This window comes from Brachyhypopomus gauderio, chromosome 2, assembly GCF_052324685.1.
Source record: "Brachyhypopomus gauderio isolate BG-103 chromosome 2, BGAUD_0.2, whole genome shotgun sequence".
NCBI classification, from domain to species: Eukaryota; Metazoa; Chordata; class Actinopteri; order Gymnotiformes; family Hypopomidae; genus Brachyhypopomus; species Brachyhypopomus gauderio.
The window spans coordinates 41,190,862-41,218,861 of record NC_135212.1 but is presented as its reverse complement, the minus strand read 5'-3'; the positions used below and the strand labels follow the sequence as shown (position 1 = coordinate 41,218,861).

The window sequence follows — 28,000 nt, the reverse complement described above, 5'->3', positions numbered from 1 at the left end:
GTGATTTATGCACACCGTTATTAGTATAGTATTTCCTATTAGTTGGGTTGTCACGGTGAGCAGACTGCCATCACGCGCACTCTGCTCCAACGGAGTGGCTCACATCCTTCCATTCTCGGTCGTGCCTCGCTGCTGTAACACGGCGGCGGTAAGCACGAGGCTTACAGACAGACTGCGTATGTGTGCGAGCGAGAGAGGGGGAGTGTGTGAACCAGGGAGCTAGTCGGTCAGCTCGCTTCACCAAGCCAGCCATACCGCTCTCAAAAATGGCGTCTTCCTAGTGAAATAACAGAAAATAGCTATTTTTAAATCTTACATTTCTATTGTTCCACTTCTATTTGATTAAAGTCACGAGTGAAATATGGCACACGCCTCTACGTGTGAACCGCTCTCGGGAAATAAAATTACCGGCAATAAGACAGCTAATTATTATTATTCTTCTTTTGATAAATCTGCAGTAAAAGGAATGTGCCTGTAAAGATTTTTGGAAGCAAAATCCTAAGTAAAGCGCACATATTCAGTTGCCTGCCATTTATAGAATCCTATTGGTATCTCAATAAATTATTCGTGGTTGCTGTAAGTCAGAAACAGAGGGGGGAAAAAAAGAGGTCAGAATCAGCCCGTGCCGCGTGCCTCACGAGCGTAATAAGCATAGCAATCAGAATAGGCTGGGGTATGCTTAAGCGCGAGCCTCACCGCTGTCTCTGTCGAAGAGGACAATAGACGCTGAAATATATAGAGGGGAGGGAGGGAAGGAAGAAACCGGATTTTTGTGGTGGTGGTGGTTGGTGTGACCCCCTCCCCTCCCCGCTCTGTATCCTCCGTCTCCCCCCTCCTTCCTCTCCTCCCTCCATTGCTCTCCCCCTCTGAGCTGGTCCCATTCTTGAGGACTTGCATGTGAAACGGGAGAGATAAACAGACGCACAGAACGCAGAGGAAAGGACGTGGGGAGAGATAGTGTATTAGAATTTAGGAAACACCTCCCTCCCCTTCCCCCTGTCTATCTCTCCATCTTCATTCCTTTTCTTTTATTTAATGGATAGAAATTATCCTGGCACAGGATTCGGTGATTTGGGCGCTGGAACGGGATGGAGTTACGAGAGATCAGCGAAAGCAAGGTAGGAAGCCGTCTGTGACCGTGCAAGTGTACTTTCATACATCGGCTGTATAAATATGCTTAGCTGGCTGTAACAATGCCCATGCCGACGGGCGCAATGCAACGCATGTTCTCGCTTCTCGGTGCTCTGCAATTCAGTTCCACTGATTACGGAGTCCAGGTATTGTCATTACCGAGGGAGGAGGGGGTGTCTTGAAAATGCGAGGAATGCGATTGAGAGTTAATGCGTGATACGGAAGGTAGACTGAGACAGAGAAAAGGGGGAGAGGGTCGAAAAGAGGGGGGATGGGACCGAAGGATGTTGCTAGCTAGCCTGCTAGCGTATTATCAAAAATGAAAAATCAAACCTTTTCACTTGAGGGCAAACCAAGCTGGAACGTTACATGCAATGTGTCCACGAACGCTGAACTCCATATTGTTTCAAATGTATAGCATACGCTGTGTGTTGACAAAGCACTATTTTGGAGGTAGCCAATTAGGTTACAGCAATCAAATAAATTTGGCGATGCAATGGTTGCTAGCTACTGTATGTCTCTTACCAATGAAAGCTAACGCTGTCTGCAAAATAGTATGTCCTTTGGAAATGCGGCGCCTGGTGCATAGCGTATTTTAACTATAAATGGGTGGAAAAGCCCTATCAAAAAATTTGAAAGCAAAATATTGCTTCTTGCAAAGATTTAATTACATATGGCCCAATATTTGCTGCACATTTATACCATGCTCTCTAAACATCCGTAGCAGGCTCATAACTATTACGCTAGCTACTTTGAAAAGCTAAGCATCCATCAAACATGTTGTCTGCAATGCAACATCACGTTTTCTTAAAAAATAAAATAAATAAATCAGTAAATGAAAAAGACCCCCCAAACTCTGCATATTCATGACCGTATTGACAGCCAGGTACAGAAATGTCACCTGCCCAGGTGATTAAGTAGCAAACGTGGGTTATTAAGGGAAGATTCCGTTTCAGTTTACAGTATTATTTATAAGCGATGGGAAAGTGTGCACTAATTATATATATATATATATATATATATATATATATATATATATATATATATATATATATATATATATATATATAGTGTGTGTGTGTGCGCGCGCGCTATATATATATATATAGGAAATACATGAATAGAAATTAATATGAATATGCCAGATCTTCTGTAAATGTAGTGTATAGCGTATTAACAGCGATATATTTTCTAACTTAATTCGATTAAGTGCTGTGCAACCGCCTGACTGGACAACACGTTTTACCGCTATATTTTGAACGATTACTCCTATAAGAAAAACGAGCGCGCGTCACGCTAGCTTTAGACATAACACAATGCAATTCCTGGGCTAGGTGTTGGTATGTTTGCTTTGAGCCCCACGAGTCTGTGGTCGCAGCTACCTGCTGCAAAGTGAGCCAGACAGCAGTAACAGCGTGGCTACATTTGCAACCATTTCGGATGTTACAATGCGACATTGTTCTTTATCGGCACTGGGAAATATAACTCCCGTATGTGTTGGCGAGCTTGGTCTGTGTTGCTGGACGCACAACCACGCTCGCGTGCTCGAACGTTTCGCGGCCTACTTACAGTTCAAAGGAGCCCGGTTGCGTACGTTACCAGTCGCCGTGACAACCAAATCAATCAGAGTAGCTTATAGTGCGCGTACGCGTTCGTCTTCAGGGCCGGGGCTGCTGATGATGCTCGGCTTGCTCGCGTTGCACGCACGACACAGCTGTTCAGATCAGTCGGTTTCTTTAGCATACACGAAGATTCTCAGTCTGCTGTTTTTAAGTATGCCTAATTCAGTCCGCATCGTATAATTATCAGCATTTTTTAAGTCACCTGTAGTCCAGTGTAAATTTAAAGTCATGTGTAATAGCTTAAGGATTTTTTTTTCACGCCGTATTTTAAAACCTTGTACATAAAAAAATCTGTTATTTTTATTTTGTTACTACTTTAGGCACTGTGTTAAACCCTATGAATTTGTTGTATTAGTTCTACGCTGTGAGAATAGCGATTTCCCAGTTTTATGTGCCAAGCCATTTTGCAGTTAAATTAGATCCATATGCACTGTGCAGATTTAGAGGAAAAGCCTGTGTGTTATGGTTCTAATTTGACTGTCAGAGCAGCGCTGTTCCGAGATACCTGTCTCACTAATGTTGCGTACCATAAACTTTCTCTGCCCCCCCACCCCCCACTACCCCGCCCCTGGCCCTTCTTCATGTAATTTCTGACGGTATACACGACCTGGCGATATTGCTTGTTAGAGAACAGGAATTTCTAGTAGCCTCTGCTGCTGTCGTTTATGTATGTAAATAGGAATAAGTCATAGGGTTGGATTGTAGGCAGCTGCCCCATAATGTGGTTGCCTGGACCAGGTAGGACCAGGAACCAGGGTTGTATTTCTTATCCAGGTGCACATTCTCCTTACTCAGCCTTGCTTCCTGCCGCCTCTGCCCAGTGGGAGTGATTGCTCTTGGGCTGTTGGATAGTTTATGATTGCCTTTCGGAGTCAAGGGCATCCCTGCACACCCTGGGCGGATTGATGGGACCCAGGATTCTTAACGAGCAATTCTTACTCAGAGGGCGCTGGACAAACCTGACACGGCAACCTAAGAGCATATCTGAACAAAATCAAATGAACCAAACTTGAAATTGAATCTCTTCTCTTTTACTTTGGGGAAAGAATTTGTAATTGTCTTCGGTCTGAATGAGTATTAGTTTAGAGTGAGTGGGCTGTTGTGGGACTGTACCTGTCCCTCCATTAGTCTGTGATGACACACACCAAAGTATGAAATGAATAGGAAATGAAATAAAAGTGATTTCCTGTGTACTTATTCAAATAAGAGCAGCTACAGTGACATGTTTGAATTAAGTGTGTGCAGAGGTACACCATCATTAACCTGATAATTCCACGACTCAAGACATTTTTCTGCAGTATGTTTATTTATGCACCAGAGGCATTAGGTTTGGCTCGAATCAAAATTCATTTCTGGATTCATTTGATCCATTTGTTCTGTTAATATAACCTCTCAGTGTACAACCAGGAGTCTCCAGTACAACATCAGAGTGCACTGATGGCCTACCAACACCTTTCTGTACCATGGGTCTACTACATGCTAACACCTCCTCACGTTTCTAATGGAGATTAATGGGCATGATTGTGTTTCCTGTCAATCTGTAAACATTTTGCACCTGTTTGGAAGGACTGTGAATTACCATCCGTATAATTAGGAACAGTCTTCTGCAGTGGATTTACTCAAGCTTCCTAAACAAACTTCTTATTCATCCATTCTTGCTTTTACGCATCCCTCTATGTCTCTGTCACTGTCTTTCCTTTTCTTTTTCTCCTTTCCCCCCCCTTTTTCTCATCTTCTCCATCGATCTGGTTGAGATATGTTATTCCATTAGCCCAACACAGACTGAAAGGGAGACAGAAGGAGAGATGGGGGAACTGATTGTCTAGGTTTTGTACCAAAGGTACCTAAGCTTCAACGTGAGCAGGGCCAGCGGGGTCCACGGAGCAAGTGTAATGCAGGAGCGTCTCCCCGAGCAGCATCGCTGTGAACAGGGGAAGAGTCAGGTGATGACTCCCTGCTGGAGAAGTGAAAGAGAAAAGAGAGGTGTCAAACATGCAGGGAACCACGCGTAAAGAATGCAGGGCACGGCAGAGGAAAGCTACAAGGCAGGCAAAGACACGGAGGCACAGAAAGATGCGAGGAGAAGGAAAGCTCGAATGGAGTGTGTGTGTGTGTGTGTGTGTGTGTGTGTGTGTGTGTGTGTGTGTGTGTGAAAGCTCAAACTGAATGTGTGTGTATATGAAAGCTCGAATGAATTGTGTGTATGTGTGTGTGTGTGTGTATGAAAGACATCCATCATTTCCCATCATTCCCCTGAGATCTATCCCACACTCCTTTGGGCTCTCTGGACCACCTCTTTGGGATTAACACCCAATTATGGTCTGATTCCTATCAAACCTTATGTCAATCTTAATGAGCTTTAACGCATGACAGTTCCTTTGATCTGGCAAAAGATCTCAGAGGCTCCAGAGAACTGTCATGTTAATTTATATGAATGTTACATTTAATGAATGAATGGTGTGAGATGTTAATTATTTAAAAGATGGCATTCCATTACTAAAAGAGCATCTGGTTGTCAGTGGGATTATCAAATTTTGGTGTACTCTTTTGAAATTTGAAATTTTGATTTTTTTGCTTCTAGCCTGTATATAAGATCAAAAATATTCTAAAATAGAATCAACAGAAATAGTCTCAGATGAAGGCACATAGCAAGGCAGTAAATAAGCAATATTTAAATAATGAAAATTTGATAATTTAGTATTGTTGATTGCAAACAACTCATGGAATTCTACATAAGTAGAATGATTATAAATTCAGCAGATACACTGTATTCTAAATTTGTCATGACAGATGAATCAGTGAGTGAGATGCCTGCTTTTTCACTCATGCATTTAAATATTTAACTCAGTTCATTAGAGCTTTTATCCAGCTAATTACACAAGTGCCCTGCCTCAGAGATGAGCGGGTGGTTAAAGAAGACGGACAAACTCCCAGATGGTATCCTCTCAGGAAGAGACTCAGTCTTCTCTGCTTGATGCACCTTTAGAAATCTAGCAGACAGTAATATTATTGCAGGATCTATGCTCAAACCCTGAGCCTGGTGGAGTTCTTTTTTCTATGTTAATGTTCACTGAGAGATTTTTTCCATTCCTACAGTATTGAGGAGTACAATAGTACCATATGTGCATGCTTCTTTTGGATGTAATTTCACATTGGTGATTTTTTTTTATATTTCACAGAATGTAGAATGAAATAATTTGAGTGTGAATTGGGTCTTTTCCCTGTTGGTGTAAAGATAGACTGTCTGCCCTGTTCCACCGCTTGTATTGAATGACACCCACCCCCTCACCACGTGCTCGCTCTGTGTGTGGCGTCTGTGGCTTCCCACACTGGTCTCGGAGTAGAGCGATCCGCACTAACTGGGCCGTGCTCACATTAAGAGCCTGTTGAGGATGGAAAGGGAAGGGGGTTACCAAGGCGATTCAGTCACAGGAGAGCTTTTATCAATGAGAGCTCTGTCTCACCTCAGCAACATCCTAACCGCTATTGTCAGTTCAACTGCCCACTCTTAGAAAAGGAACAACAGTCTGTAAAGACACCAAAAGGCAGCTGATTGGCTGACAACACGTCGGTTTGTGGCCAATCGCAGTGAATAGAAGACTTTAGAAGTAAGAGCTACAGCAGTGGAAGACACAAATGAGCAGGAATCCCCAGAATGGTAACATGGTTTGGAGGAAATGTTACAGTGTGTTTCACCTCAGCATGGATTCCTGTATCTGCTTAAATAAACCAAATATAAATAAATAAATTAAAGACTGTCTGTCTGAATATTTGCTGTTATTATTTTTTACTATTCAACTTAGTATTCACTGCAGAACATGAGACATTTGAGAATTAAACTGGTCACAACTATTCTTTAGTAGTAGTATAGTATTAGTATTAGTATTCACTTTAGTGAATAGTAGTAACTATTCACAACAATTTTTTAGTAGTAACTCTGGAAAAAAAAGCAAAAATATGTCCTTTCATAGTGCAAAGAGAGTGAACCAGCTGTAGCACATTAACATATACCCTGACGTAGAACAGTCTGGATGTAGTGAAATTCAGAGGCTGTTTGTTAGGGTTTTGATTTTGAAGCAAGCAGGCTGATTAAATGCCTAATCTGTGTGTGTGTGTGTGTGTGTGTGTGGTTCCAGTGAGAAGGGGATAATGCAGAGCTTGGTCAGCTGATATTCTATACCAGGATTTACAAAGGGCACAACGCACCAGGGTTTCTTAGTGTTGTGTTAAGTGAGAGAGTGCATTGTGTGTTGAAATGTATTACAGTATCTCAAGGTGTACATTGACTACAGTGTATCAGATAAGTCATTATTATATCCAAACACTCTGAATCTCTTTTGTCTGTAAAATGTAGTTCCTCACTGTGTCCCTGCCTCCCGTTCCTTCTTTCTCCTGCATTTTCAGTCTGGTGTACGGGAGCTCCAGATCCTCCCATCCAGATTCAGAACTACTCCATCGCCAAGCCTATGCCACACCACACCCCCTGCAGGGCTATGCAACCAATCACCACCCAGGCAGCTCTGGACAGGGCGGGGCATGGGGTGCAGCAGGCCGGAGCTTAGGTGAGGGCCACACGCTGGTTATTTACTTTTCTGGTTATTAAATGTGTGCGTGTCCATATTGGACTATTCAATTTCATGCTTGTGAAATGAAATGGTTTGAAATTCATAGAAATTCTATTGTAAATATTGTAACATCATTTTATGTTCATATAAATGCCATGAGGAAATTTTGATGAATTAAATCAGAATAATGACTATTACTATGCCTTCTCTCAAAGGGCTTTCAGGTTTATTTGATGCTGGCTTACACCATGCTAGCCCGTCTGGACCTGATGCATCTGTCATGAACCTGATCTCTGCTCTGGAATCCCGAGGTCCACAACCTCCTCCTTCTGCCTCTTCCCTCCTCTCACAGTTCCGCACCCCCTCCTGGCAGACTGGTACGATAGTACGATGTTTTCCTTGCAATTAAATCTTTCACTTTGTGATATGTCAGTTGCGGTAATTGATTAAACAGCAAACAAACACCTATTTTCAAAGGTGTCTTTTTAACTTGTTGATGCTGATAATTTTTTCGTTTTTTCCTCACTGTTGCTGCAGCAATGCATACCCCAGCCCCCGCTGAGCTTTTTATATCCAGTGCATTGCCTGGGTCTGGCTCCTTCCCTACATCTTCTGCCCTATCAGCATATCAGCACCCTGCCTCCTTCTCTGGGCGCTCCTTCCCTGGAGTTACCCCATCACTGTCTCTTCAGGACACGCCCACCTTCAGCCCCACCTCCAATGGCCTCCTGTCACCCCACGATCCCTTGCTGCACATAAAAACACCCTCCCAGTCCAGTCTGGGTTTTGACCGTCTTCTTTCTTCACAGAGCGCAGCAGCAGCATACAGAGGAGCCCAGGAGCCCTCAGCTGCTCCTCCACCTCCACCTCAAGCACCCACATCCTCCTCTGCCCGCCACTTACCTCCACCTCAATTTAACCTGCTCTCTTCTCAGCTGCAAGACCAGACCTCACAGCTGTATAATGCCTCTGTATTTTCGTCAGCTCCTGCTCCGCCACAGCCCCCTACCCCCCAGGAAAGAGCCATTCCCAGGCAAGACAGTGTGATTAAGCACTACCAGAGACCATCCCCTGCACAGTCCCAGTTGTCCTCTTCCACCCCACATCCCCTGCAGCATTATCTCAGCTGTGGAGCTTCAGGGTACCAGCAGATCTCTCACCATCGGCATGGAGGAGTGAACTGTAGCCCTCTGGGTGACCAGAGCCCATCGTCTGAGCCCAAACCCTCACCCCGATCAGAGCAAGTGTACCGCCCAATAATACAGCCTCCATACAGCTCCTCCTCAACATCATCAACAGCCTCTGGAAGTGGTATTGGCAAAGCGGGGAAGAGTTCCAGTTCAAGCAGTGGCTACTCCTCGTCTGGATCATCCTCATCTAGGACGCCCCACACGCCTCCTTCAGCCTCCTCAACTTCTTCCTCCTCCTCTGCTTCCTCTAACCCCAGTGCTTCATCTAGCGCCTCATCTGCTCCTTCAAGACAGCAGCCACCACCTCAGCCTACACCCCAACCCCCTCCCCCACCTCCTCCACCTCCTCCTGTGTCATCCTCTGCAGTACAGCAGCCTCCTCCTAAACCCTGCCTTTCTACATATGGCTCTCCCGTGGCTCCTGTTAAGCCTGCCACTGGCCTCCCTGGCCAAACCCCACCACAGCAACATTCTCAATCATATTCTCCAAATCAGCCACCTCCCTCCCATTTGTCCCAGCCTTATGGTGGATTTAGTTCCCCACAGGCCCAGGATCTGAGCTCTGGTCCTGGGGGATCAGGAAAAGGGTTTGGGGGTCTAGGAGCAACAGGACGTTCATTTTCAGCTGAGGTAGTATATGGTTCTGAATCAGGATATGGTTCTTTACCACCCTCTCTTGGAGGAGCAGGAAGTCCCTCTATGGGCTATGGTGGAACAGGACATTCACCTGCCCTAATTGGGTCTGGAGGGGGTACAAGTTCGACAAGTAGTGGTACTGGTTCAGGAGGGGGTAGTTCAGGAGGTGCAGGTGCTGGCAGCAACAGTGTTGCAAGTGGTGGAGGTGGAGCATCATACCACCTCCCAGATTCCAGCCCTTCACCTTCAAGTAATTCTGGTATCATCCGTCCAGGACTACACTCGCCTGCCCCAACTTGTCCGGCACAATCTCCAGGAGGAGCTGGAGGAAATAAGTACCTCTCATCAGTTCTCTCACCTGCTTTTTTATCATCTCCCCAAGGTTACTCAGATGCACGAGCACCACCCCCTCAAACACAGCCTTATCATCCAGCACCCAAGTCCAAGTCAGAGTCTGATATCCTTGGCATTGAACGATCCCAAGAGGAAGATGAAGAAGATGATGATGATTTTCTAATTCAGCACCTATTGCACTCACAGAGTCCAGCACCCCATCCATCTCAGCACCACTCCCAGCAACAAACAACACAGGTGACTTCTCAGCAACAACAGGCTCCACAACCCCAATCAGTACCCCAAAGTAGGGAAGGAGCAAAGGGAATGTCTGCCTATGAACTGAACAAGGTATCTGAGGAACGATACCACTTGCAGAGTGTCATTCGCACCAATAATGCCACCAATAACGTGGCTCCAGGTGCTGCAAACACTGCTGGATCCGGAACTGGTCCAGAGGGTCAGCTGGAAATGTCTCTCAAGAAGCAGCAACAGCAAGCAAAAACAGACAGGCCAGTATCTGGAGCTGGTGCAAATGGAGGACGAGGGGGGATGGACACGCTCCCTCACCCTCACCCTCATGCTCCTCACACGCACCCACATGACTCCCTCGGGTCAGTGGTCCACTATGGAAGAGGAGACCCTTATGCCCATCAGACACACCAGCATCATCACTCTTCGCACTCCTCACACTCACAGCACTCCCAACACACACAGCACTCTCACCCTCATTCCTTATCTCATTCCCACATGGAGCTCAAGAAAGCTCCAGATCCATCAGAGATACCCTACCTGCGAAAGACTCCAGACCTACAGCAGCGGCAGTCACAGAATTCACTTTCCCATATGGATTCACCACCTGACCAGACTCAACAACCACAGCAAGCTCACCTTCTCCAGTCTGTGCTTTCTCACACCACACGTAACAAGATGGACACTCAACAGCCCCCCCAACCACAACAACATCCGATGAGCCAACAGGCTTTAATGGGACCAGCTGGCGGTCTTGGGACTGGTAGTGGCGGAGGAGTGGAGACTCAGCCACAGGCCTCTCAACTTCAGCTTCAGCTTCAGTCTCAGGCTATGGAGGCCCACTATGGCCGTGAAACACAGCGAAACCAAAGCCAGTCAAATCAGAATTCAGTCTCACAGCTAGACATGCTTGAACGGTCACTCTCAAGGACAAATAGTCGTGAGGGTGCAGGACCCACTGAGAGAATAGTTGGAGGAGATGGGAGTGGCAGTGAGCATCATAGACCACAGCAGCAACAACAGCTGCAGCAGCAACAACAGATGCAGCAGCATAGGATTCCCCAACACCACCAGTCCCACCTTCCTCAACAAACACCTTCAGAGCTTCATGATTTTTTGACTGAGCCAAATTTGAGCATGTCAACACCATCTCATCTGCACCACATGGCCTCTCACCATGCACACCCTCATTCCCACCACCAGCCACACCCACACCACCAACACACACACCAGCACTCTCACCACATGCAGACTAATTCTGGACCTCTACCAACCCAGGCCCCTCCCAGGGATCCCGAACCCCAGATTCCTCAGCCACAGCTGGATCAACTCAAAGAGCACCAGTTTGACACCGAAACACCTGTAGGGAAACCAACAACGAACCAGGGACAGAGCCAGCAACAACAGCAGCAGCAGAGGTTTGTGCCTCTGACTTCCATCTGTTTCCCTGACTCTCTTCTACAAGACGAAGATCGATCCTTTTTCCCAGGAATGGAAGACATGTTCTGTTCTGAGGACTACAAGTCAAGCTGTGCAGGAGGAGGTGGTGCAGGGCAAGGAGATCAGGACATTGTATCTGAAGGACGTGTAAATGTTCAAGATGGAATAGAATCAGTTAAGGCAGGTGGAGGGGCAGGTGGATATGATATGATGGGTCACCATGGGGACCAGGGGTATGGGCAGTACTGTCACAGTCTTTCTGAGTCTGGAAATGGCACTATGCATCTAGATTTGGACTCCCTGAAAGCCCATGAACTTCCTTCCACTGTGAACACTGAACAGTTGGGCCTGATTCAGTCTCAAGGTCCAGGAATTGGAATGGGAGGGGCAGGTTCAGGCATAGATGGAACAGGTAACAAAATGATGGGGGCGTCTGGTGTAGGAAGTGGACCTGGAACAGGTGGGTTGTCCTCACCCATCTTCTGTTCCTCAAGACCCAAAAAGCTGCTAAAGACTAGCTCCTTCCATCTTCTGAAACAGCGGCGAGACCCAAATTCCCAACCACAGGCTAAGAAAACCTATGCCCAGGAGTATGAATTTGAGGACGACGAGGATAAAGCAGATGTTCCTGCTGACATTAGACTAAACAGCAGGCGACTCCCTGATTTGCTTCCTGACCTGGTGTCTAGTTGCCGAAAGTCTGGTGGCAGTTCAGGGGTTGGTGGTCTGAGTCCTCTAATGGGTGACTTGGATTTTTGCCACCCCTCAGGGTACCCTTCTCTCGGACCTCCTCCACAGTTGCTTCCACATGATGGGCCAAAGAAGAGGGGCAGGAAGCCTACCAAACCTAAACGAGAGGGCCCTCCAAGACCTAGGGGAAGACCTCGTATTCGTCCACTACCGGAACCTCCTTATTGCCGAGGCCTCATGGGGCATACTGGGGAGAGCCGTCGAGGCCGTGGTCGTGGAAGAGGTCGTGGAAGGAAAGAGGATCTCATGTTGGAGATGCATAGAGACATGAACAAAGGACAGAATTACCATCAACAACCTCATCAACAGGCACCTCATCTCCATCACCAACACCTTCAGCAGCAACATCAACAACCGCACTTACAGCAACATCTGCATCACCATCCACAAGCGCAGCAGCATCTTCAGCCACAGCAGCAACACATGCACCAACAGCAACACCTCCATCCACAGCACCATCAACATCTACATCAACAGCAACAACACCATCAACAGCAGCCACAGCACCAACAACATCAGCAGCAACTTCAGCCTCAGCAACAGTACCAGGAACCTATCAAGCCAATCAAGGTGAAAAATGGTGATGACATAAATGCTCTGGGGAAAACAGGGCAATGGTTTACATTTGAGTCGTCAATGAAAGACTGAAACCAAATCTGCCATCTTCCTTTGTTTTCCACACTCACAGATCAAGCTCCCTCTTCCCTCCATGCCTTCATCTGAGTCTCTCTTGAGGACAGACTCCTTGTCAAGCACAGACCCAGTTCTGTCTGATGGCTCGGTGGGATCTGCTCCATCTCTAGGCCTGAGCCCTGGACCAACGTCTGCACTAGACATGAACAGAAGCGACATGAACCGCGTTCAGGACAAGATTAAACAGAAGGATCAAGAGGTAAATAAAATGGACCAAGATGATTAAAATTTTCTTAATAATAATTGTATAATCTTTATATAGATCAAAGTCACATGAGCACAGGTATTGTAGTGTCCATGCAGAAGAGCCAGAGTATGCCATATCTTCTCAAAGGATGGCTGTTTTATTAAATGGTGTAGTCTTCGAACTATACACAGAACAGCCGGAAAAGGAGAGCTGGAAAATGGAAAAAGAAGAGTTAATGCAGCACGAAGACGGTTAAATTATCACACTAGTTAAATAAAAAAAATTGCATAAACATAAGCCTGGACACATACACAATTCTAGAAGCAGCAACATTTACCTTTACAATTAAAAGTAAATACTGTGTAGACAGGCACACAGTCCACATGTTCCTCTCTGGTTTCTCATTGGCCCATTCTATGTGGTCCAGTGGCGAATACACCATATTCTACACAATACACTTTAGTCATATTCTCTAAATTACTATATTATTTTTGACTCCTTACATTTCCAATAAATAATATGTAGACTGACATATTTAAATACTATTTAGAATAATAATTATTTTAAATAAAAATTTTAAATGTTATTTAAATATTCTTTTATTTGTTTATAATATGTAGCATATTGTCAAGTTCAAATATTGTATTGTATTTAATCTATGTATGCAGGAAAAGAATCCTTTAGAGAAATCAGTAGTCAAACTGGCTTCATAGTGTCTACTTGATTTGCATTACTGTTAATCCATTATCAAGAGATACTTTAAAACCAGAACATTTTATAGGATAGAAATAAATAAAAGATGTTTCTTTCTGTTTGCACATAAAGGCAATTTTTGTTTTCCATTTCTCACAGCCTAAAGATACTGAAACTTTAATCAAACGTTCCTTTCCTGTATGCCTTTGTGCAAAATTGTACTTGTGAAATTGCTCTTGTTGCCTCAGCAACAGGTAACCTCAGAAGAGAAGGAAGGAATAAGGAATGGGGGGTGTAACGTGGATATCTTTAGTTATTGCATATGCATTGTGGAGATATGTGCGGTTTCTCTGCAGATGTCCTGGGAGAGAGATATGGATGAAGATCTGACCCCTGAGACCTGGGCTACCATGCAGAAACTGTCCAGCTCAGTAAGATACCTGTTGATGCATTAAGTGTTTCATGACCTGAGATACAATTAAGCAGTGGGACAGTCATGATGTTGAAGGAATAGTGCTGTAAAAATGCAGTGAGGAATGCATGCACTGCGTCTTTTGAGCATGGAGAAGCACATCACAAAGATGAAAACCATATGCGTGTCTTTGACACATTTATCTTGGAGCGATTGCATTGTCTCAAATGTGCTTGTGCATTTAGCTCCACTAGAGGGAGTTGTATAGTCTGGGTCTAAGATGATTGACAGACAACCATGATCGTTCTGTCCTTAAAAAATGCAATAAAAGAAAGAGAGAGAGAGCTGGCTGTTGCCAGGGTAGCTGTTGCCACGGTTACTCATTCATAGTAACCGTCATCCAACCCCCCTGCTGTTCAGTAAGGTGTACTACCTCCACATTTGACACACCTAATATAGGAGACCACAACCCTAAGGAAATCATGATAGTAAAAAAGATGTATCTACTTATTGATTTAGACTAAATATCAAATACGTCTCTTTGTCACTTTCTCATGTTTTAATTTTCTGTATGTATATATTCTATTCTTTCCTGTTCAGTCTTTCCTGTATGTTTGTTCATCTTTCTCTCATTCTGTGTCAGGTATGTCATGTCCTTTGCCCACTGTGTCTCTCCTTCTTTCCCTACCTCCCCCCCTTGTCCCCTCTCACAGACCGAAGAGAAGCCCTCTGAGCTTAAGTCTGGCTTCATAACTTCCTTTCTGGACTTCCTGAAGACAGAGAAGAAGCAGCCTGGCCCTGAAACGCCGTCTGGTCCGCTTCCCCTGGACGGCTCCTCCCCCACGGATGACCACTCGGTGAAGGGTGGGATCCGCCCCTTGTCTCCGCCTCCACCTCCTCCACCACCACCCCCTCCTCCACCTTTCGGGGAGAGTGAAGGCGATGGAGGACTGGCCCTGAGCAACTGCCCGTCGCCATGCAAGCGACTGGATGAGGAACTAAAGAGGAACCTCGAGACTTTACCGTCATTTTCCTCTGACGAGGAAGACTCTGTGAGCAAGAATCAAGACCTACAGAAGAGCATCTCCTCAGCCATCTCTGCCCTATACGACACTCCCCACAGCCTGGCTGCGGTCCCGCCTCCTCCCACACCATCCCCACCCACTCCACAGGCCCCACCCCTAGACACACCCCCACCACCTCCTCATTCAGAGTCCCTCCTGCACTCTCACAGCGATCCTGAGATAGATGCACGGCTGTCCCCTCAGGATCTGGATTCAGCCACACAAATGGACCCGCCAGAAGATCCAAACATAGCTCACCCTGAGGAAGAAGACACAACGTCAGTGCAAGATCAAAGGGTGGAGGAGCTCCCAGAGGTGGAGCAGGAGAGATCACAGCAAGGGGAAGACGAAGAGGATGAGGTGGAGGAGGACAGAGGAGAAGCAGAGAGCACAGAGCCAAGGCGAGGAGAGGAGACGGAGCAGGATGAGGAGGTGGAGGAGGTGCAGTTTGGTACGCCATGCATTCCCAAAGTCGATGGTGAGTGAGACGGAGCGTGCACACACGCGTTTGGCATGGCAAATCCACCTGCAAGCTGAGTTCTGCACACATGAGCAGTTTTTGTGTATTCAGCTCTAAGGTTTCAACCTCTCTTCTAACCATCCTCTACCTGTCTTTCTCCATCTCTCAACTTTACAGATTCTTCATCTGAGCCTCCTGCACCTGCACCACCCTCTCCTCCATCCCTCTCCCCCTCTCCACCAACCTCCTCCTCTCCATCCCCTCTGCCCCCACCTCCACTCTCTCTCCCCTCCCCTCTCCCCACACAGGAGGAGAGCCCATCTCCATCACCACCCCCACCACAGCAGTCTGAGCTTGCACCTCAGCTCCATAGCTCCCTCCCCCCTAGCCCGTCTCCTCCCACTCTTCCCTCTCCATCCACTCCTCCACCCACACTACCCCCCTCTGCCACACCTCCACCTTCTTCTTCCCCTCCACCCCCTGCTGAGCTGCCGCAGCCCTCCCCACCCTCTCCCCCAACCCCGGAGGACGCCCCCAGGCCACAGATCACCTCCCTGCACCTGGCCAAGAAGCAGGACAATGCCGCCATCGCTGGAGAGAGCGAGGAGGAGGACAGTGAAAGTGGTGGCGAGGGCATCTTCAGAGAGAGAGATGAGTTTGTTGTTCGCACTGAAGATATCGGTACCCTCAAGGTAACCAGAGCACAGCCTATAACATTGTCACTGTTGGAAGTTGGCTTTGTTGTTATTTCAAACATCAGTGAAGGTCACTTCTACGAGTGAACTCAGAAATAGCATGGTGTGTTGTTGTTAGCTCATTTTCCTCTCCTTCCTCTCACACTCTAATTTCTGATGTTCTCACATTTTTTGTCCATTTTTTCTACCTCTCATCCCCTCTCTCTCCTCTTTTGCCCTTTCACTCTCCTTCTCTCTCTCTCTCTCTCTCTATATATATATACTCACCTCCTCTCCCTCTTTCTCCACCCCTCCCTCTCTCTCTGCCCTCTCTCTCCCTCTCTCTCTTATCCCTCCTTTTTCCCTCCCTCTCTCTCCACCCCTCCCTCTCTCTGCTCCTCTGCCCTCTCTCTCCCTCTCTCTCTTATCCCTCCTTCTTTCCCTCCCTCTCTCTCTATCCCTCCCCCTCTCTCTCTGCTCCTCTCTCTCCCTCTCTCTCCATCCCCTCTCTCTCTCTCTCTCTCTCTCTCTGGGCTTCTAGCTGGCTCTACAGACAGGCAGAGAGCCTCCCCCTATTTGGAGGGTGCAGAAAGCTCTACTGCAGAAGTTTGCCCCTGAGATCAAGGATGGCCAACGACAGTTCTGTGCTACCAGCAACGTGAGTGTCACGCCATCTCCTGTCTCCATGCCTCCTGTGCCCTGCCTTTGACCTTCCGTTAGCCTTCGCGGCCAAAGCTCATTCCATCTTCCAATACTGAAGTGGCTAATAAAATGTCCTCTTCTTCTGTCCTTACACTGTTTTTGTCACTCATTGGCAGTATCTGGGCTACTTTGGGGATGCGAAGATGCGTTACCAGCGGCTGTATGTGAAGTTCCTGGAGAACGTGAACAAGAAGGATTATGTGAGGGTGTGCTCTCGCAAGCCTTGGCACAGAACTGCCATCACTCTCAGGTACCGTAGCCGAACTACTGATGATCTGAAACGGCACATTGTAAAAGACTCACAGGAGTTCCATTCTGTTTTCCTCTGATCAGGCGCCAGTCACTGCCTAAGCCGCCACCCCCTGTCCGAAGCCAAACTCCGCCCCGCGTGGAACGAGAGGACAGGGAAAGAGAGAGACAGCGTGAGAAAGAGCAGCGAGAACTGAGAGAGAGGGAGAAGGAGAGAGAAAGAAAGGAGAGGGAGAAAGAGATAGAGCAGAGGGAGAAGGAGAAGAGAGAAAAGGAAAAGGAGCGAGAGAGACAAAAGGAGAGAGAGAAGGAGGACAGAGAGAAAGAGAGAGAGAAGCAAAGAGAGGAGAGAGCAAAAGAAAGGGAGAAACAGAAAGAGAAGGAGAGAGAAAAACAACAAGAAAGAGAGAAGGAGAAGGAGCGAGAGAAACAAAGGGAGAGGGAGCGAGAGAAGGAAAAACAGAAAGAGAGAGATAAGGAGAAGCAGAGAGACAGAGAGAGAGAGGAAAAAGAACGGGAGAAAGAGAAGGAGAAAGAAAAGGAAAAGAAGCTCCAAGAGAGGCAAAATCAGGAAAAGACAGAGAGAAGAGGAGGCGCCGAGCGAGCCAGGGCAAAAGAAGAGAAGAAAGGACCAATGGGAGGTGAGAAGAGACCAGATAGGACGAGGAGCAGGCCTGTCAAAGTTAAGGCAGAACCTCCTCCCAAAAAGAGGAAGAAGTGGCTGAAGGAAGTGCCTTCCTCTGAATCGGACTCCTCCCCAGATGCTGCCAGCGAAGATGAAGGTGTGTGCAAGTGTGTTTGGTGTGTCATTTATATTTGGTAAGGCCTGCACGGTTATGCATAATTCTTTTCATGTAATTGCATGGGTGCACGGACATAATTTGGAGTGGGGGGGGGGGGGGGGGGGGGGGGGGGGGAAGTGGGGTGGACATGTCCCCTGCACTTTTTCAAAAGCCGGTTTTCAAAATTTCGTCCATGGGTGTGTGTGCACATGTGCTTAAATTTGCATATCTAATTGTGTATCTGTGTGTGTAACTTATGTCTTATTGTGCTTTTGTGTGTGTGTGTGTGTGTGTGTGTGTGTGTGTGTGTGTCTTATCGTGCTTTTGTGTGGGTGTGTGTGTCTGTCTGTCTGTGTGTGTGTGTTTGTGTAACTATATGTCTTATTGTGCTTGTGTGTGTGTGTGTGTGTGTCTGTCTCTGTCTGTGCGTGTGTGTGTGTGTCTGTCTGTCTCTGTCTGTGTGTGTGTGTGTGTGTGTGTGTGTGTGTGTGTGTCTGTCTCTGTCTGTGCGCGTGTGTGTGTCTGTCTGTCTCTGTCTGTGCGCGCGTGTGTGTGTGTGTGCGTGTGCATCCCACAGGGTCCGTGCGTAGTAGGATAAACAGTCGTGCAATGCGGGAAATGTTTCGTAGTTATGTGGAGATGCTGGTGAGCACAGCTCTGGACCCAGACATGATCCAGGCACTGGAGGACACCAATGGTGAGGCTAGAGTTGGAGCTACACACAGCACCAGCACTGATGGGAGGGGAAGGGGCCAATAGGGGAGGGGTCAGGGGAGGGGTCAGGGGAGGGGTCAGGGGAAGGGCTAGGGGGAGGGTCAGACTGGCAGACTTTGCTGAAGGAAAAAACCTCAGGGTCTAAGAGTTGCACTGCCTGCCTGAAATCCTTGCATTTGTGGTTGCTGACTTCATGTCTCGCTTCTTAGATGAGCTTTATCTCCCACCCATGCGGAAGATTGACAGCATTCTCAACGAACAAAAACGGAGATTGCTAAGGAGGGTCAACATGAGCTCCCAGCACCAGGTAGCACTGCCTCTCACTAGCTGCAGACGTTTTTTGGTTTAAATGCTGTTTCTGGCCATGCCACAGCACTGTCCAATTAGGGGAAAGGGGAGTGGGAGGGGTTTTGTTCCTCAGCAGCGGGTATGTGTCGCACGCAGGAAGCCCTGCACGTTTACCCGCAGATGATGGCTGACGCCCTGGAGACTGGCACTGTGCGAGTGCACCTTGGTGGCGAGGCCTATAACCGCAAAACCCTTAACCGGGTGAAAAGGAGCATTCCCAAGCAACAGGCAAGCACAGTATCACATGACCATGAAACCAAGGCCCCAGTATTACTACGTGGTCTCAAACCCAGTGATGAACCTGTGTATTTTTATTAGTCTCTGTGTCCCTGCATTACTCATTTGTCTCTATAACATCTTGATATGTCCCTCACCTCATGTCTCTATCCCCCTGTTCTGCAGGACTTGAAGCTCTCAACGGAGACGTGTCGGATCTACAGTCTCTATCACTCGCTCCATCATTATAAATATCACACCTTCCTGCATTGCAAGAAAGAGGTATGGAAGCCACCTCATAACAAATTACTGTACCTTACACCTGCAACTTCTGGAAGACACCCACCCCACTCTTCTCCACCCTCTTTCGCTCTCTCTCTCTCTAGACGGATAGCATAGAGCAAGCAGCAGAGGACCCAGGGCAGGAGGAGGTGGTACAGCAGTGTATGGCTAACCAGGGCTGGCTGGAGACCCTTTTCAACTCCTTCATCGAGCTGCTGACCCTGAGCAACAAAGCTTAGAGGGTCAGAGGTCAAAGGTCAAAGTGTGCTAGCAGCACCAGAGCATGAAAAGTGGACAGTGGAATGAACCATTACGGACCTCCGAGCAGAAGTTGGAATGTACCATTTTCCTGACACGGTCTGTGTAAGGAGTGAGCAGTGTTCTGGGCTGTTGCATTGTAACTTGAAAATGTTTTTCTGTGACACTTTTCATTTTTCCCCTTTTTTTGTGTATCATGTGAAAGCTCCTCGGTGGAAGAGGAGAAAAGGCAAAGAGAAAAGAGACGAAGAGAAAAGAGAAAGAGAGAGGAAGAGAATGTGTGAAGATGTGCTTAGTTTGCACAGTTGTGCAGAGACAGTGCCAAGGGGAACAGGGTTAAAGACTCACAGGCCCAAAGGTTGGCAGAGGTGAGCTTTGAATGTTCCACGCACTCTTAAATATATAAATATGTATTATTGATAATTATGATTTGTATTATTTATACAAGGACATTTTTAACAAGTACACCCCCACACACAAAAGGCTGGGGCGTTTTGCTGTTATTATTTTGAATAATAATACTCATGTTTTATTAGGGTGTACATGAAATGGCATACCCACAATTCCCTGCTCTTCCTGCCACCACAGGTGAAGGATAGGGGGGTGGGACCTGGAGTTAAGGGGGAGGAGTTTAAGCTGTGCGTGAATCTTTTTTTTCTGTCATAAAAAGGGAAATATTTAAGATTAAAATGTGTGTTTTTTCTGTTTGTTCTTCAAAAGAAAATTAAAAAAGGCGTATCTTCGTTTTCTCAAAGAAAGCGTGACGGTGCAGAGGGATGTAACAATTTCTAAAGTGTGAAAATGTCTGTGTTTGTTTTTTTATCTGTTGGTCGTTTACTATGATAATTATTCTTCTTATCATTATTATTATTATTGTTATTATTATTATTATTATTTTGGAGCTTTGCCCATTGATTTGATCTCTGTAAATATTGTACAGTTGCTTCTGTCTCAAGCTCTCGATTCTACATCTGACCATGAGCAATTCTGTATTTGACAAACGCAAATAAAAACAGAAACACCGAAATGATGGAAAGAGTCATTTCCATCAGTGAATGTGTCCTGCAGTGAATGTGTCCATGCCCTTCCTGCTGTGCTCAGTGCTGTTGATGTTGGTGTTGACTCGTGAACTGTTGCCTGTCTTTCCCGAGTCACTCTTACCAATGCGGTGCCGAGCTTTCAGACAGCGGAGATGTGAGACACGGTGTCAGCCGGCCCAGCTTGTGTGAGAAAAAGCACAGCTCTGTGGAATCAAAGCAATACGTTACAACACTGTGATTTGACTAATGGTGTCTCTGCCCGCAGTCATTCCGCTACTGCGCGGGTCTGTTTGTAATGTTGAGCGTGCAGTAAATGAAAAGTCTCTCAGAGAACACAGGAAATTAAATGATTTTTATTTAGCTCATAATACTCTGTCATTACAGGACATGCTGCGTTTGTTCCAACCTGAGCAGTTCTCTTCGAGGTAAACACTCCACTCTTGGGAGGAGGGAAAAAAATCCCTCAAATCTGTAGAACTACGTTTCCTGTAGTTACCATGGCAACGCAGCCATGGCAACACTGCCGGCGTTTTCTAAGTGTGTTTGTCTGTCTGTGGTGATGCCTGTCTTTCTTTGTCTCTCTGACTCTCCTGCTCTCCTTCTCTCAGCTTCTTCCTCTCTCTGTCCTTCCCTCTCTTCCTCTCTTCTTTTCTCTCTCCTACCCCTTCTCTCTCCTTCCCTCTCTCTCTTCCTCTCTCCTTCTCTCTCTTCTTCTCTTCCTTCCTCTCCCACCTTCCCTCTCTCTTCCTCTCTCTCCTTCCCTCTCTCACCTTCACTCTGTCTCTTACACTTATTTGCTCCCATTCTCTCTCTCTCTAAAATTAATAAAGGATTCCCACACACACACACACACAGGCACACACACTTTTTTGCATATAGAAGAGACATTTGTTTCATTTTTAGGCGCATATTATATATCTTTTCTAATATCTTTTCTACAACCATCTGTAGCTTCACTCATTTTTCTTCTTTTTGCCATGCCTCCATTTCACTCTTTTCTAATTTAATCTCTCATCCTTCCCAGTCCTCTCCGCCTATCTCTGCCTAACCCCAGCCATCTCTACCTAATTCTGCCTATCTGCCTATTTGCACTTTCCTCTGCCTATCTGAAACCCTCACGTCTTTCTATCTTAATCCACTTCTTCACTGTCTACCTCTTCATTTTCCTCCCCCTCTTCTTCTTCCAGGATGTTGTTCCTCATCTGGCCACAAAGTGGCGCAAGTCTGCCATCTGCTGCTACCCTCATAGGCTGAATGATTTTGTGCCTGGGAAAAAAAACAATGAACAGATCAGTTGGAGCCAAATGGAAGGCCACAGAGAAGGAACACACACACACACACACACCCACACACACACACACACACACACCTGGCGAGCCTGCTGAACATGCTGACGAGGCTTATGGCCTCAGCCTCTCTCTCCTCTTCACTCATTCCTTCCATGGGGTCGGGCTGGGGTTCTTCCACCCGTCCTGTCACCGGGTTGATCCTGTCGCGGACACGCCGGTACTCCTCTGTGTCCGAGTCAGAGTCACTAGAGTACTGAGGCTGAGGGGAGGGCCCATGCCCCCCCAACAGCCCCCGTGCAGCCAGGAGTCCTGCTGCATTACCAAAACCTGTGTACTTCACGAACCTGCTCACTAACAACCCCAACACACACACACACACACATGCCATGAGTGTACTATCCTGTGTACTTCACGAACCTGCTCACTAACAACCCCCAACACACACACACACACACACACATGACATGAGTGTACTAACCTGTGTACTTCACGAACCTGCTCACTAACAACCCCCAACACACACACACACACACACACACACACACACACACACACACATGCCATGAGTGTATTAACCTGTGTACTTCACGAACCTGCTCACTAACAACCCCCAACACACACACATGCACCCATAAATACACACAATGATATTTTTACCCTGTTAAAAGCATCAGATTCCTTTTAAATTGTGGGAACATTTATGATCAGTAGAAATGGTAAAACAATTACCTAAAATCCTGTAATATCATGTAAACTGATTTGACACATGCAAATGCAGTATTTAAAATCTAGAATGTTGAATGTTATTTTGTGGGAAACTGGTGTAGATAGCTGTAGGTGTATAACATGAGGGTTACATGTGAAGGAGATGATCATTAGAACAGAAGAAAATGTACATTCCAGGTTAACGTGAAGGAGGTGACCTCCTTCCATTTTCCTATTTACCATTTTCCTTGCACAGCACAAAGATCAGTTCAGCTGCGCAGTGTTTGAGGTCCGTGTCCACATGAGTCATCAGTCTGACTAACTTGTTCCTGAGGGTGTGTCCCTGCTCCGGCCTCAGAACCACCTCCTTCAGCGGCGGAAGGATCTGACCAGTCACAGTGCAACACATTAGCAAATGGCCAGTCCCACTCAGGACTAGTGGAGTTTTATGTTGTGGAGACTTAGGTCTGGCACCTGTTGTTTGAGATAGTGTCGGGTTTCTGGGTGTGCCCGGCAGCTCTCAGTCAGAAGGTTCAACACTGGAGTCAGCTTCTCCTTCAGCTTGTGACCCTTGTGACACACACACACACACACACACACACACACACACACACACACACAAAACAAATACACATATCAGGCATGGTCACGCATATCTCAGGTTGCTACAGCATTCTATATCTCACTCCCTCTCCCGTTCTCTCTATCCCACTCGATCCAGTCTCCTCTCCATGAAGAGCAGCAGGGTGTGGACACTATCCATGTTGATCCCATGGGACTCCCTTGACCCCTCAGACAGGCGCACAGAGAGCAGAATGTCCAGACACTCCAGAGGGAGGACAGACAGCAGGTTCACCGTGTGTCTGTCAGTGTGACGGAGACAGGGAAAGGGCAGAGGTTAGCTGTTAGCTGCTGCTGTGTCTACTTCTATTTATTTCATAACTTCAAGTGTATTATTGTAGTAAAGTAATCCCTTAACTCATTTGGCAGATTTTTTTGTTCAATGTGGCTGCTTGTGTTAATAAAATATATTTTTAAAGAGTTTTTAGAGCACCCAGATCTATACCCTTTTAGTTCTTCTGCTGAATCTTCCTCTTCACAGGAGAGCAGTAGGCAGTGGCACAGCATTGCCACTAGATGGCGATACTGGGCCTCATCCTCCTGCAGGTACGGTGAGGCATTGAGATTTAGGCTATTATTAATGAGCTGTTACTTAACACATTGCAAAGTACCTAAGAGGGTGAAAATGGGGTGTATATGGATTTCTGTCTATAATCCAAACCTATACAGATGGGCAACAATTTACCTCATCAGGAATTCGTCTGCGCGCAGTGTATGTGATGTTGAAAAGGGTCTTAAGGATCTCGACAGCACACTCGGTGGTATCTTTACTGATCGAGGGTGCTGTGCTGTCAGTCACCACCTCATAGGCCTGACGCCAGTGCACTTCCAAACACTGTTCGAGTGCAGCTGTAAGCAAGGACACACCACGTGCCTGTCTCCACACAGAGACAGTAGATGCAAGTCATAAAAGTGCCCACTAGGTGGTGATCGAGAGTGGATGTGCCAGTTTCCACACAGGAAGACAGGAGAGAGAGAACTGACTGCACAGCACTATCCAGCCCCCCACCCCCGATCTCTTACCCTCTGTTACCTGCAGAAGCTGTTGTCTGAGCTCCGGGCGTAGAGCAGTCAGCAGAAACAGTAAACGTAGGTCATAAAATTGCCCACTAGGGGGTGACGGAGAGTGAATGTCATTCTTAATCTTTTCAGATAGTCCTGTTAGAATTCTGGATGAAGGTGAAATGAGAAAAACAGATTTCTTGCAAAAGAAAACAAGTATTATTCATATCAGTAAGGGACTTATTCACAATGTAGTGTACGTGCCCTTTTTCCCCCATCATTTGAACTACAACTGAAGAGTATAGTACCTCACCTTAGGGCACTGGCTCTCTCTTGCGCCCTCTGGCTGTTGTAGATTACATTACAAAGAGCCTTCATGGCCTCCTTTCTCCATGACTCTCCATTGTCGTTACACTCCTCCCCCTCCTCCTCCCTCTCCCCCCTGGCGTCCCTCTTGCCCCTGGCCAGCATGCCGCTGTGATTTCCGCCAGCCCTGTTCGGCTGGCGCTGCTCATAGCATGTCTCTATGACAACCTCTTTCAGGTGGCCATGCATGTCGTGTGGTTTCGAACGGCAGGTGTCTATGGATCGGCCTGCGGGAGACGGCTTGGGCACAGCTGCAGCAGCCAGGGGGACCTCAGGCGTGCTCAGTGAGTCAGCTCGGCTAGAGTTAGCGTCAGCTTGGCTAGAGTTAGCGTCAGCTCGGCTAGAGTTAGCGTCAGCTCGGTTAGAGTTAGCGTCAGTGGCGTTGGAGTCGGCCCTGCACTGAATGCCATCGCTGCTTGGGCTGGGGTTCCAGTCTGTCTTCTTGTGTGTGCAGCCATCAGGGGCGGAGCTGCCACAGCCAGAGTCTTTCTCTTCCTCCTCTTCCTCCTCCTCTTCCGTGGGAGGGAGGCACAGGCAGGTGATGCCGGCCAAGCGGGCAAGGGTGAGGATGGCGGAGTCAGTGATGAAGGGTGCCAGCGCCTGCCGGTCTCGGGACAGGATGCGTAACGTGCTCAGACACGTCTTCAGGATGACTGGCTGGGTCTGTGATTGGACGAACCAGATCAGGGCAGCCGCCAGCCGCTGTGGAGAAAGAGAGGGGGAAAAGAGAGGGAAAGGGAGAAGGGGAGAGAAGGAGAGGGAGAGAGAGAGATGGAGGAAAATATGGAGAAGGGGGGAGGGAGGGAGAGATAGTGTAAGGGAATGGAGCCTTGTGAGAGGGTGCAGCTGGACAGCCTCAGTGGGAACACCACACTCATCATAGACACTCCACTTACCTTGGGTGGGAACACCACCTTCTGAACACTCCTTCACTCACCCTGGGTGGGAACACCACCTCCTGAACACTCCTTCTCACCCTGGGTGGGAACACCACCTCTTGAACACTCCTTCACTCACCCTGGGTGGGAACACCACCTCCTGAACACTCCTTCACTCACCCTGGGTGGGAACACCACCTCCTGAACACTCCTTCACTCACCCTGGGTGGGAACACCACCTCCTGAACACTCCTTCACTCACCCTGGGTGGGAACACCACCTCCTGAACACTCCTTCACTCACCCTGGGTGGGAACACCACCTCATGAACACTCCTTCACTCACCCTGGGTGGGAACACCACCTTCTGGACACTCCTTCACTCACCCTGGGTGGGAACACCACCTACTGGACACTCCTTCACTCACCCTGCGTAAAATAAGGGCATCACTCTCATCGCTGGAGTCGGAATCAGAGTCTGGGATGTAGCTCCGCACTTTATTCTGACGGAACTGAGAGACCAAGTGAGAACACACACACACACACAAGTAAATAAATGAATAATGGAATAATGAAGTAAAGAAAGAAAGGAAATAGAAGAGGAAGCTGTGTGAGCTGTTGTTCTACTGGCCCCGCCCTGTTTTTGGCTCTGGACCACTTTCTCTTCTCCCATTTTCTCCACTAGGACTCCATGATGAATTCTTTTATGATTCTGATTACTCATCTTTTCATCTCCTTCCCTCTACTCTATTCTTTCTCTTTCTCCCTCCCTCCTTACCTCCTCCAGCTCCTGCAGCTGTATTCCATTCATCCACACAGGTCCATAATGAGAAGGAACCGGCAAAGGGAGACAGGGCAAAACAATGAATAATAACACTCAGCATTGAGGATGAGAAATAGAGAGAGAGAGAGAATGAAGGGTGATGAGGGATGTTTACATTAATAGCTATGTTAATCCCGCTTGTCTGAGCTGTGAGATTGAGGACAGAGGGATTGGAGTGAGCACATACATACACACTTAAACACACACACACACACACACACACACACAAACTTACACCTACCTTCCTCCTTTCCTTTGCTTCCACATTGAAAAAGAAACACTGGGAATGCTGCAGGGAGAAGGAGATAGGACAGACAGGTGCACACACACACACATACACACACACACACACACACACACACACACACACACAGCAGAACATGGAAGTGAGTATAATTACACTGATCGTCTGCCCCAAACATCCACTGAATCATGCATCAATACATGAATCATCATCGCTTGGGCTTTAGCCCCGATGCCGTTGCCATGGAAACGGTCGTCTATGCTTCTGTGAAATAGTAACACTTTTTAATCATCCCAACCACTCTGCTCCCCCACCTGCTGGATGGCAGTGAAAGCACAGTGGGTAAGAGCACCAGGCCCTGCAGGACACTGCAGGACAGAAGCAACTCCAGCATCACCTTGCTATAGGGACTTTCCCACATAGGTGCCATAGTTATCTGAGAGCACCAGTAGCAAATCTGTACACTTGATTTGAACACATCATTTGTGTACCGTGAGCTTGCGTACCTCCGAGTTGTACTTGTCCAGCTGTGTTTGGACACACTCCCGGTCTCCACGTTCGATGCTCTGAAGGATCCTCTCCACATTAATATCCATGAGATCTCCTCAAGAGTCAAATGTCCCACTAAAATGGTGAGGTGTCAAAGTGAGTGTTTTTACGCAGGTCCTGCAGAAACACCTTAGGCCCACGGTATCACACTCTGCCTGGTGTTCTCCCTGTTATGCTGCCTGTGTTGATGAGTGGAGAGCGGGAGCTGTGTGTGGGGCACTTGTGCATGTCCCTGTGTGTAATCACACTGCCCTACAGCTCAGCTGCTCTAAGACACACCCTCGTCCTCTAATCCACACCAGACACAGCCTGTCACTGAATAGCAGGCACCTGCACACGTTTTGCATGGACTGAGACCCGATCCCCGCACAAACACAGCACAGGGGGTGGGCTACAGTCTGGCAGCCGTCAGCCTGATCGAGAAATGACAGTTTGTCCATATTTCACATGAACGTGAAGAGTTAAAAGTAAAACTTCCATTATGCGTGCCTTTAAAGAGAACTATACAATTATAACACAGTACATTTTTACTGGGAAGCAAAATGTATTATTTTTTCAAATAGAAACACACTTATACACACTTGCACACACGATTGCATGGATAATGAACGGCAATTTTTTTCCTCACATTCAGACCTACTACATTCAGAGCTAGAGCCACACCAGCAGCTCTTAGAGGTCATAGCCCCAAGTGCCACGCCCACTACTGGAACAACCCTGGTGTTACCCATCCACTAGGGGTGGGCGATACTTGGAATTTTGGTATCGATACGATACCGATACGATACTGGTCAGTATCGCCGATACCAATACGATACTTCCAAACCGTTGG

General features: G+C 47.2%; 2 protein-coding genes across 3 annotated transcripts; one reads left to right on the top strand and one right to left on the bottom strand.

The window, feature by feature from the left end:
- The first annotated feature begins 835 nt into the window (after positions 1 to 835).
- Positions 836 to 20,689, top strand: prr12b (proline rich 12b). 2 transcript variants are annotated; one of them, XR_013127970.1, is made up of 17 exons: positions 836 to 1,118; positions 7,158 to 7,315; positions 7,534 to 7,695; positions 7,856 to 12,489; positions 12,608 to 12,811; positions 13,849 to 13,923; positions 14,618 to 15,446; positions 15,606 to 16,120; positions 16,644 to 16,760; positions 16,921 to 17,054; positions 17,138 to 17,835; positions 18,413 to 18,532; positions 18,759 to 18,856; positions 18,994 to 19,125; positions 19,300 to 19,395; positions 19,500 to 20,021; positions 20,190 to 20,689. XR_013127970.1 is itself a non-coding variant. In XM_076996201.1 (16 exons), exons 1-16 carry the CDS (start codon positions 1,036 to 1,038, stop codon positions 19,632 to 19,634), a joined length of 8,190 nt encoding a protein of 2,729 aa, XP_076852316.1. In that variant the 5' UTR covers positions 836 to 1,035; the 3' UTR covers positions 19,635 to 20,689. The 2 variants fall into 2 exon arrangements, 1 of the variants encoding a protein (XP_076852316.1); XM_076996201.1 differs by having other exon boundaries at positions 19,500 to 20,689.
- On the bottom strand, positions 12,940 to 27,484 carry LOC143506151 (chaperone Ric-8A). Its single transcript, XM_076996244.1, has 15 exons — positions 27,126 to 27,484; positions 26,617 to 26,664; positions 26,331 to 26,348; positions 25,981 to 26,064; positions 24,624 to 25,378; positions 24,342 to 24,477; positions 23,994 to 24,182; positions 23,754 to 23,848; positions 23,400 to 23,550; positions 23,162 to 23,257; positions 22,928 to 23,072; positions 22,063 to 22,333; positions 21,848 to 21,959; positions 20,815 to 20,896; positions 12,940 to 13,009 (listed from the first exon to the last, which is right to left on the bottom strand). The coding sequence occupies exons 1-14, from the start codon at positions 27,213 to 27,215 to the stop codon at positions 20,861 to 20,863; spliced, it is 2,226 nt and encodes a 741-aa protein (XP_076852359.1). The 5' UTR covers positions 27,216 to 27,484; the 3' UTR covers positions 12,940 to 13,009; positions 20,815 to 20,860.
- Positions 27,485 to 28,000: the final 516 nt, after the last annotated feature.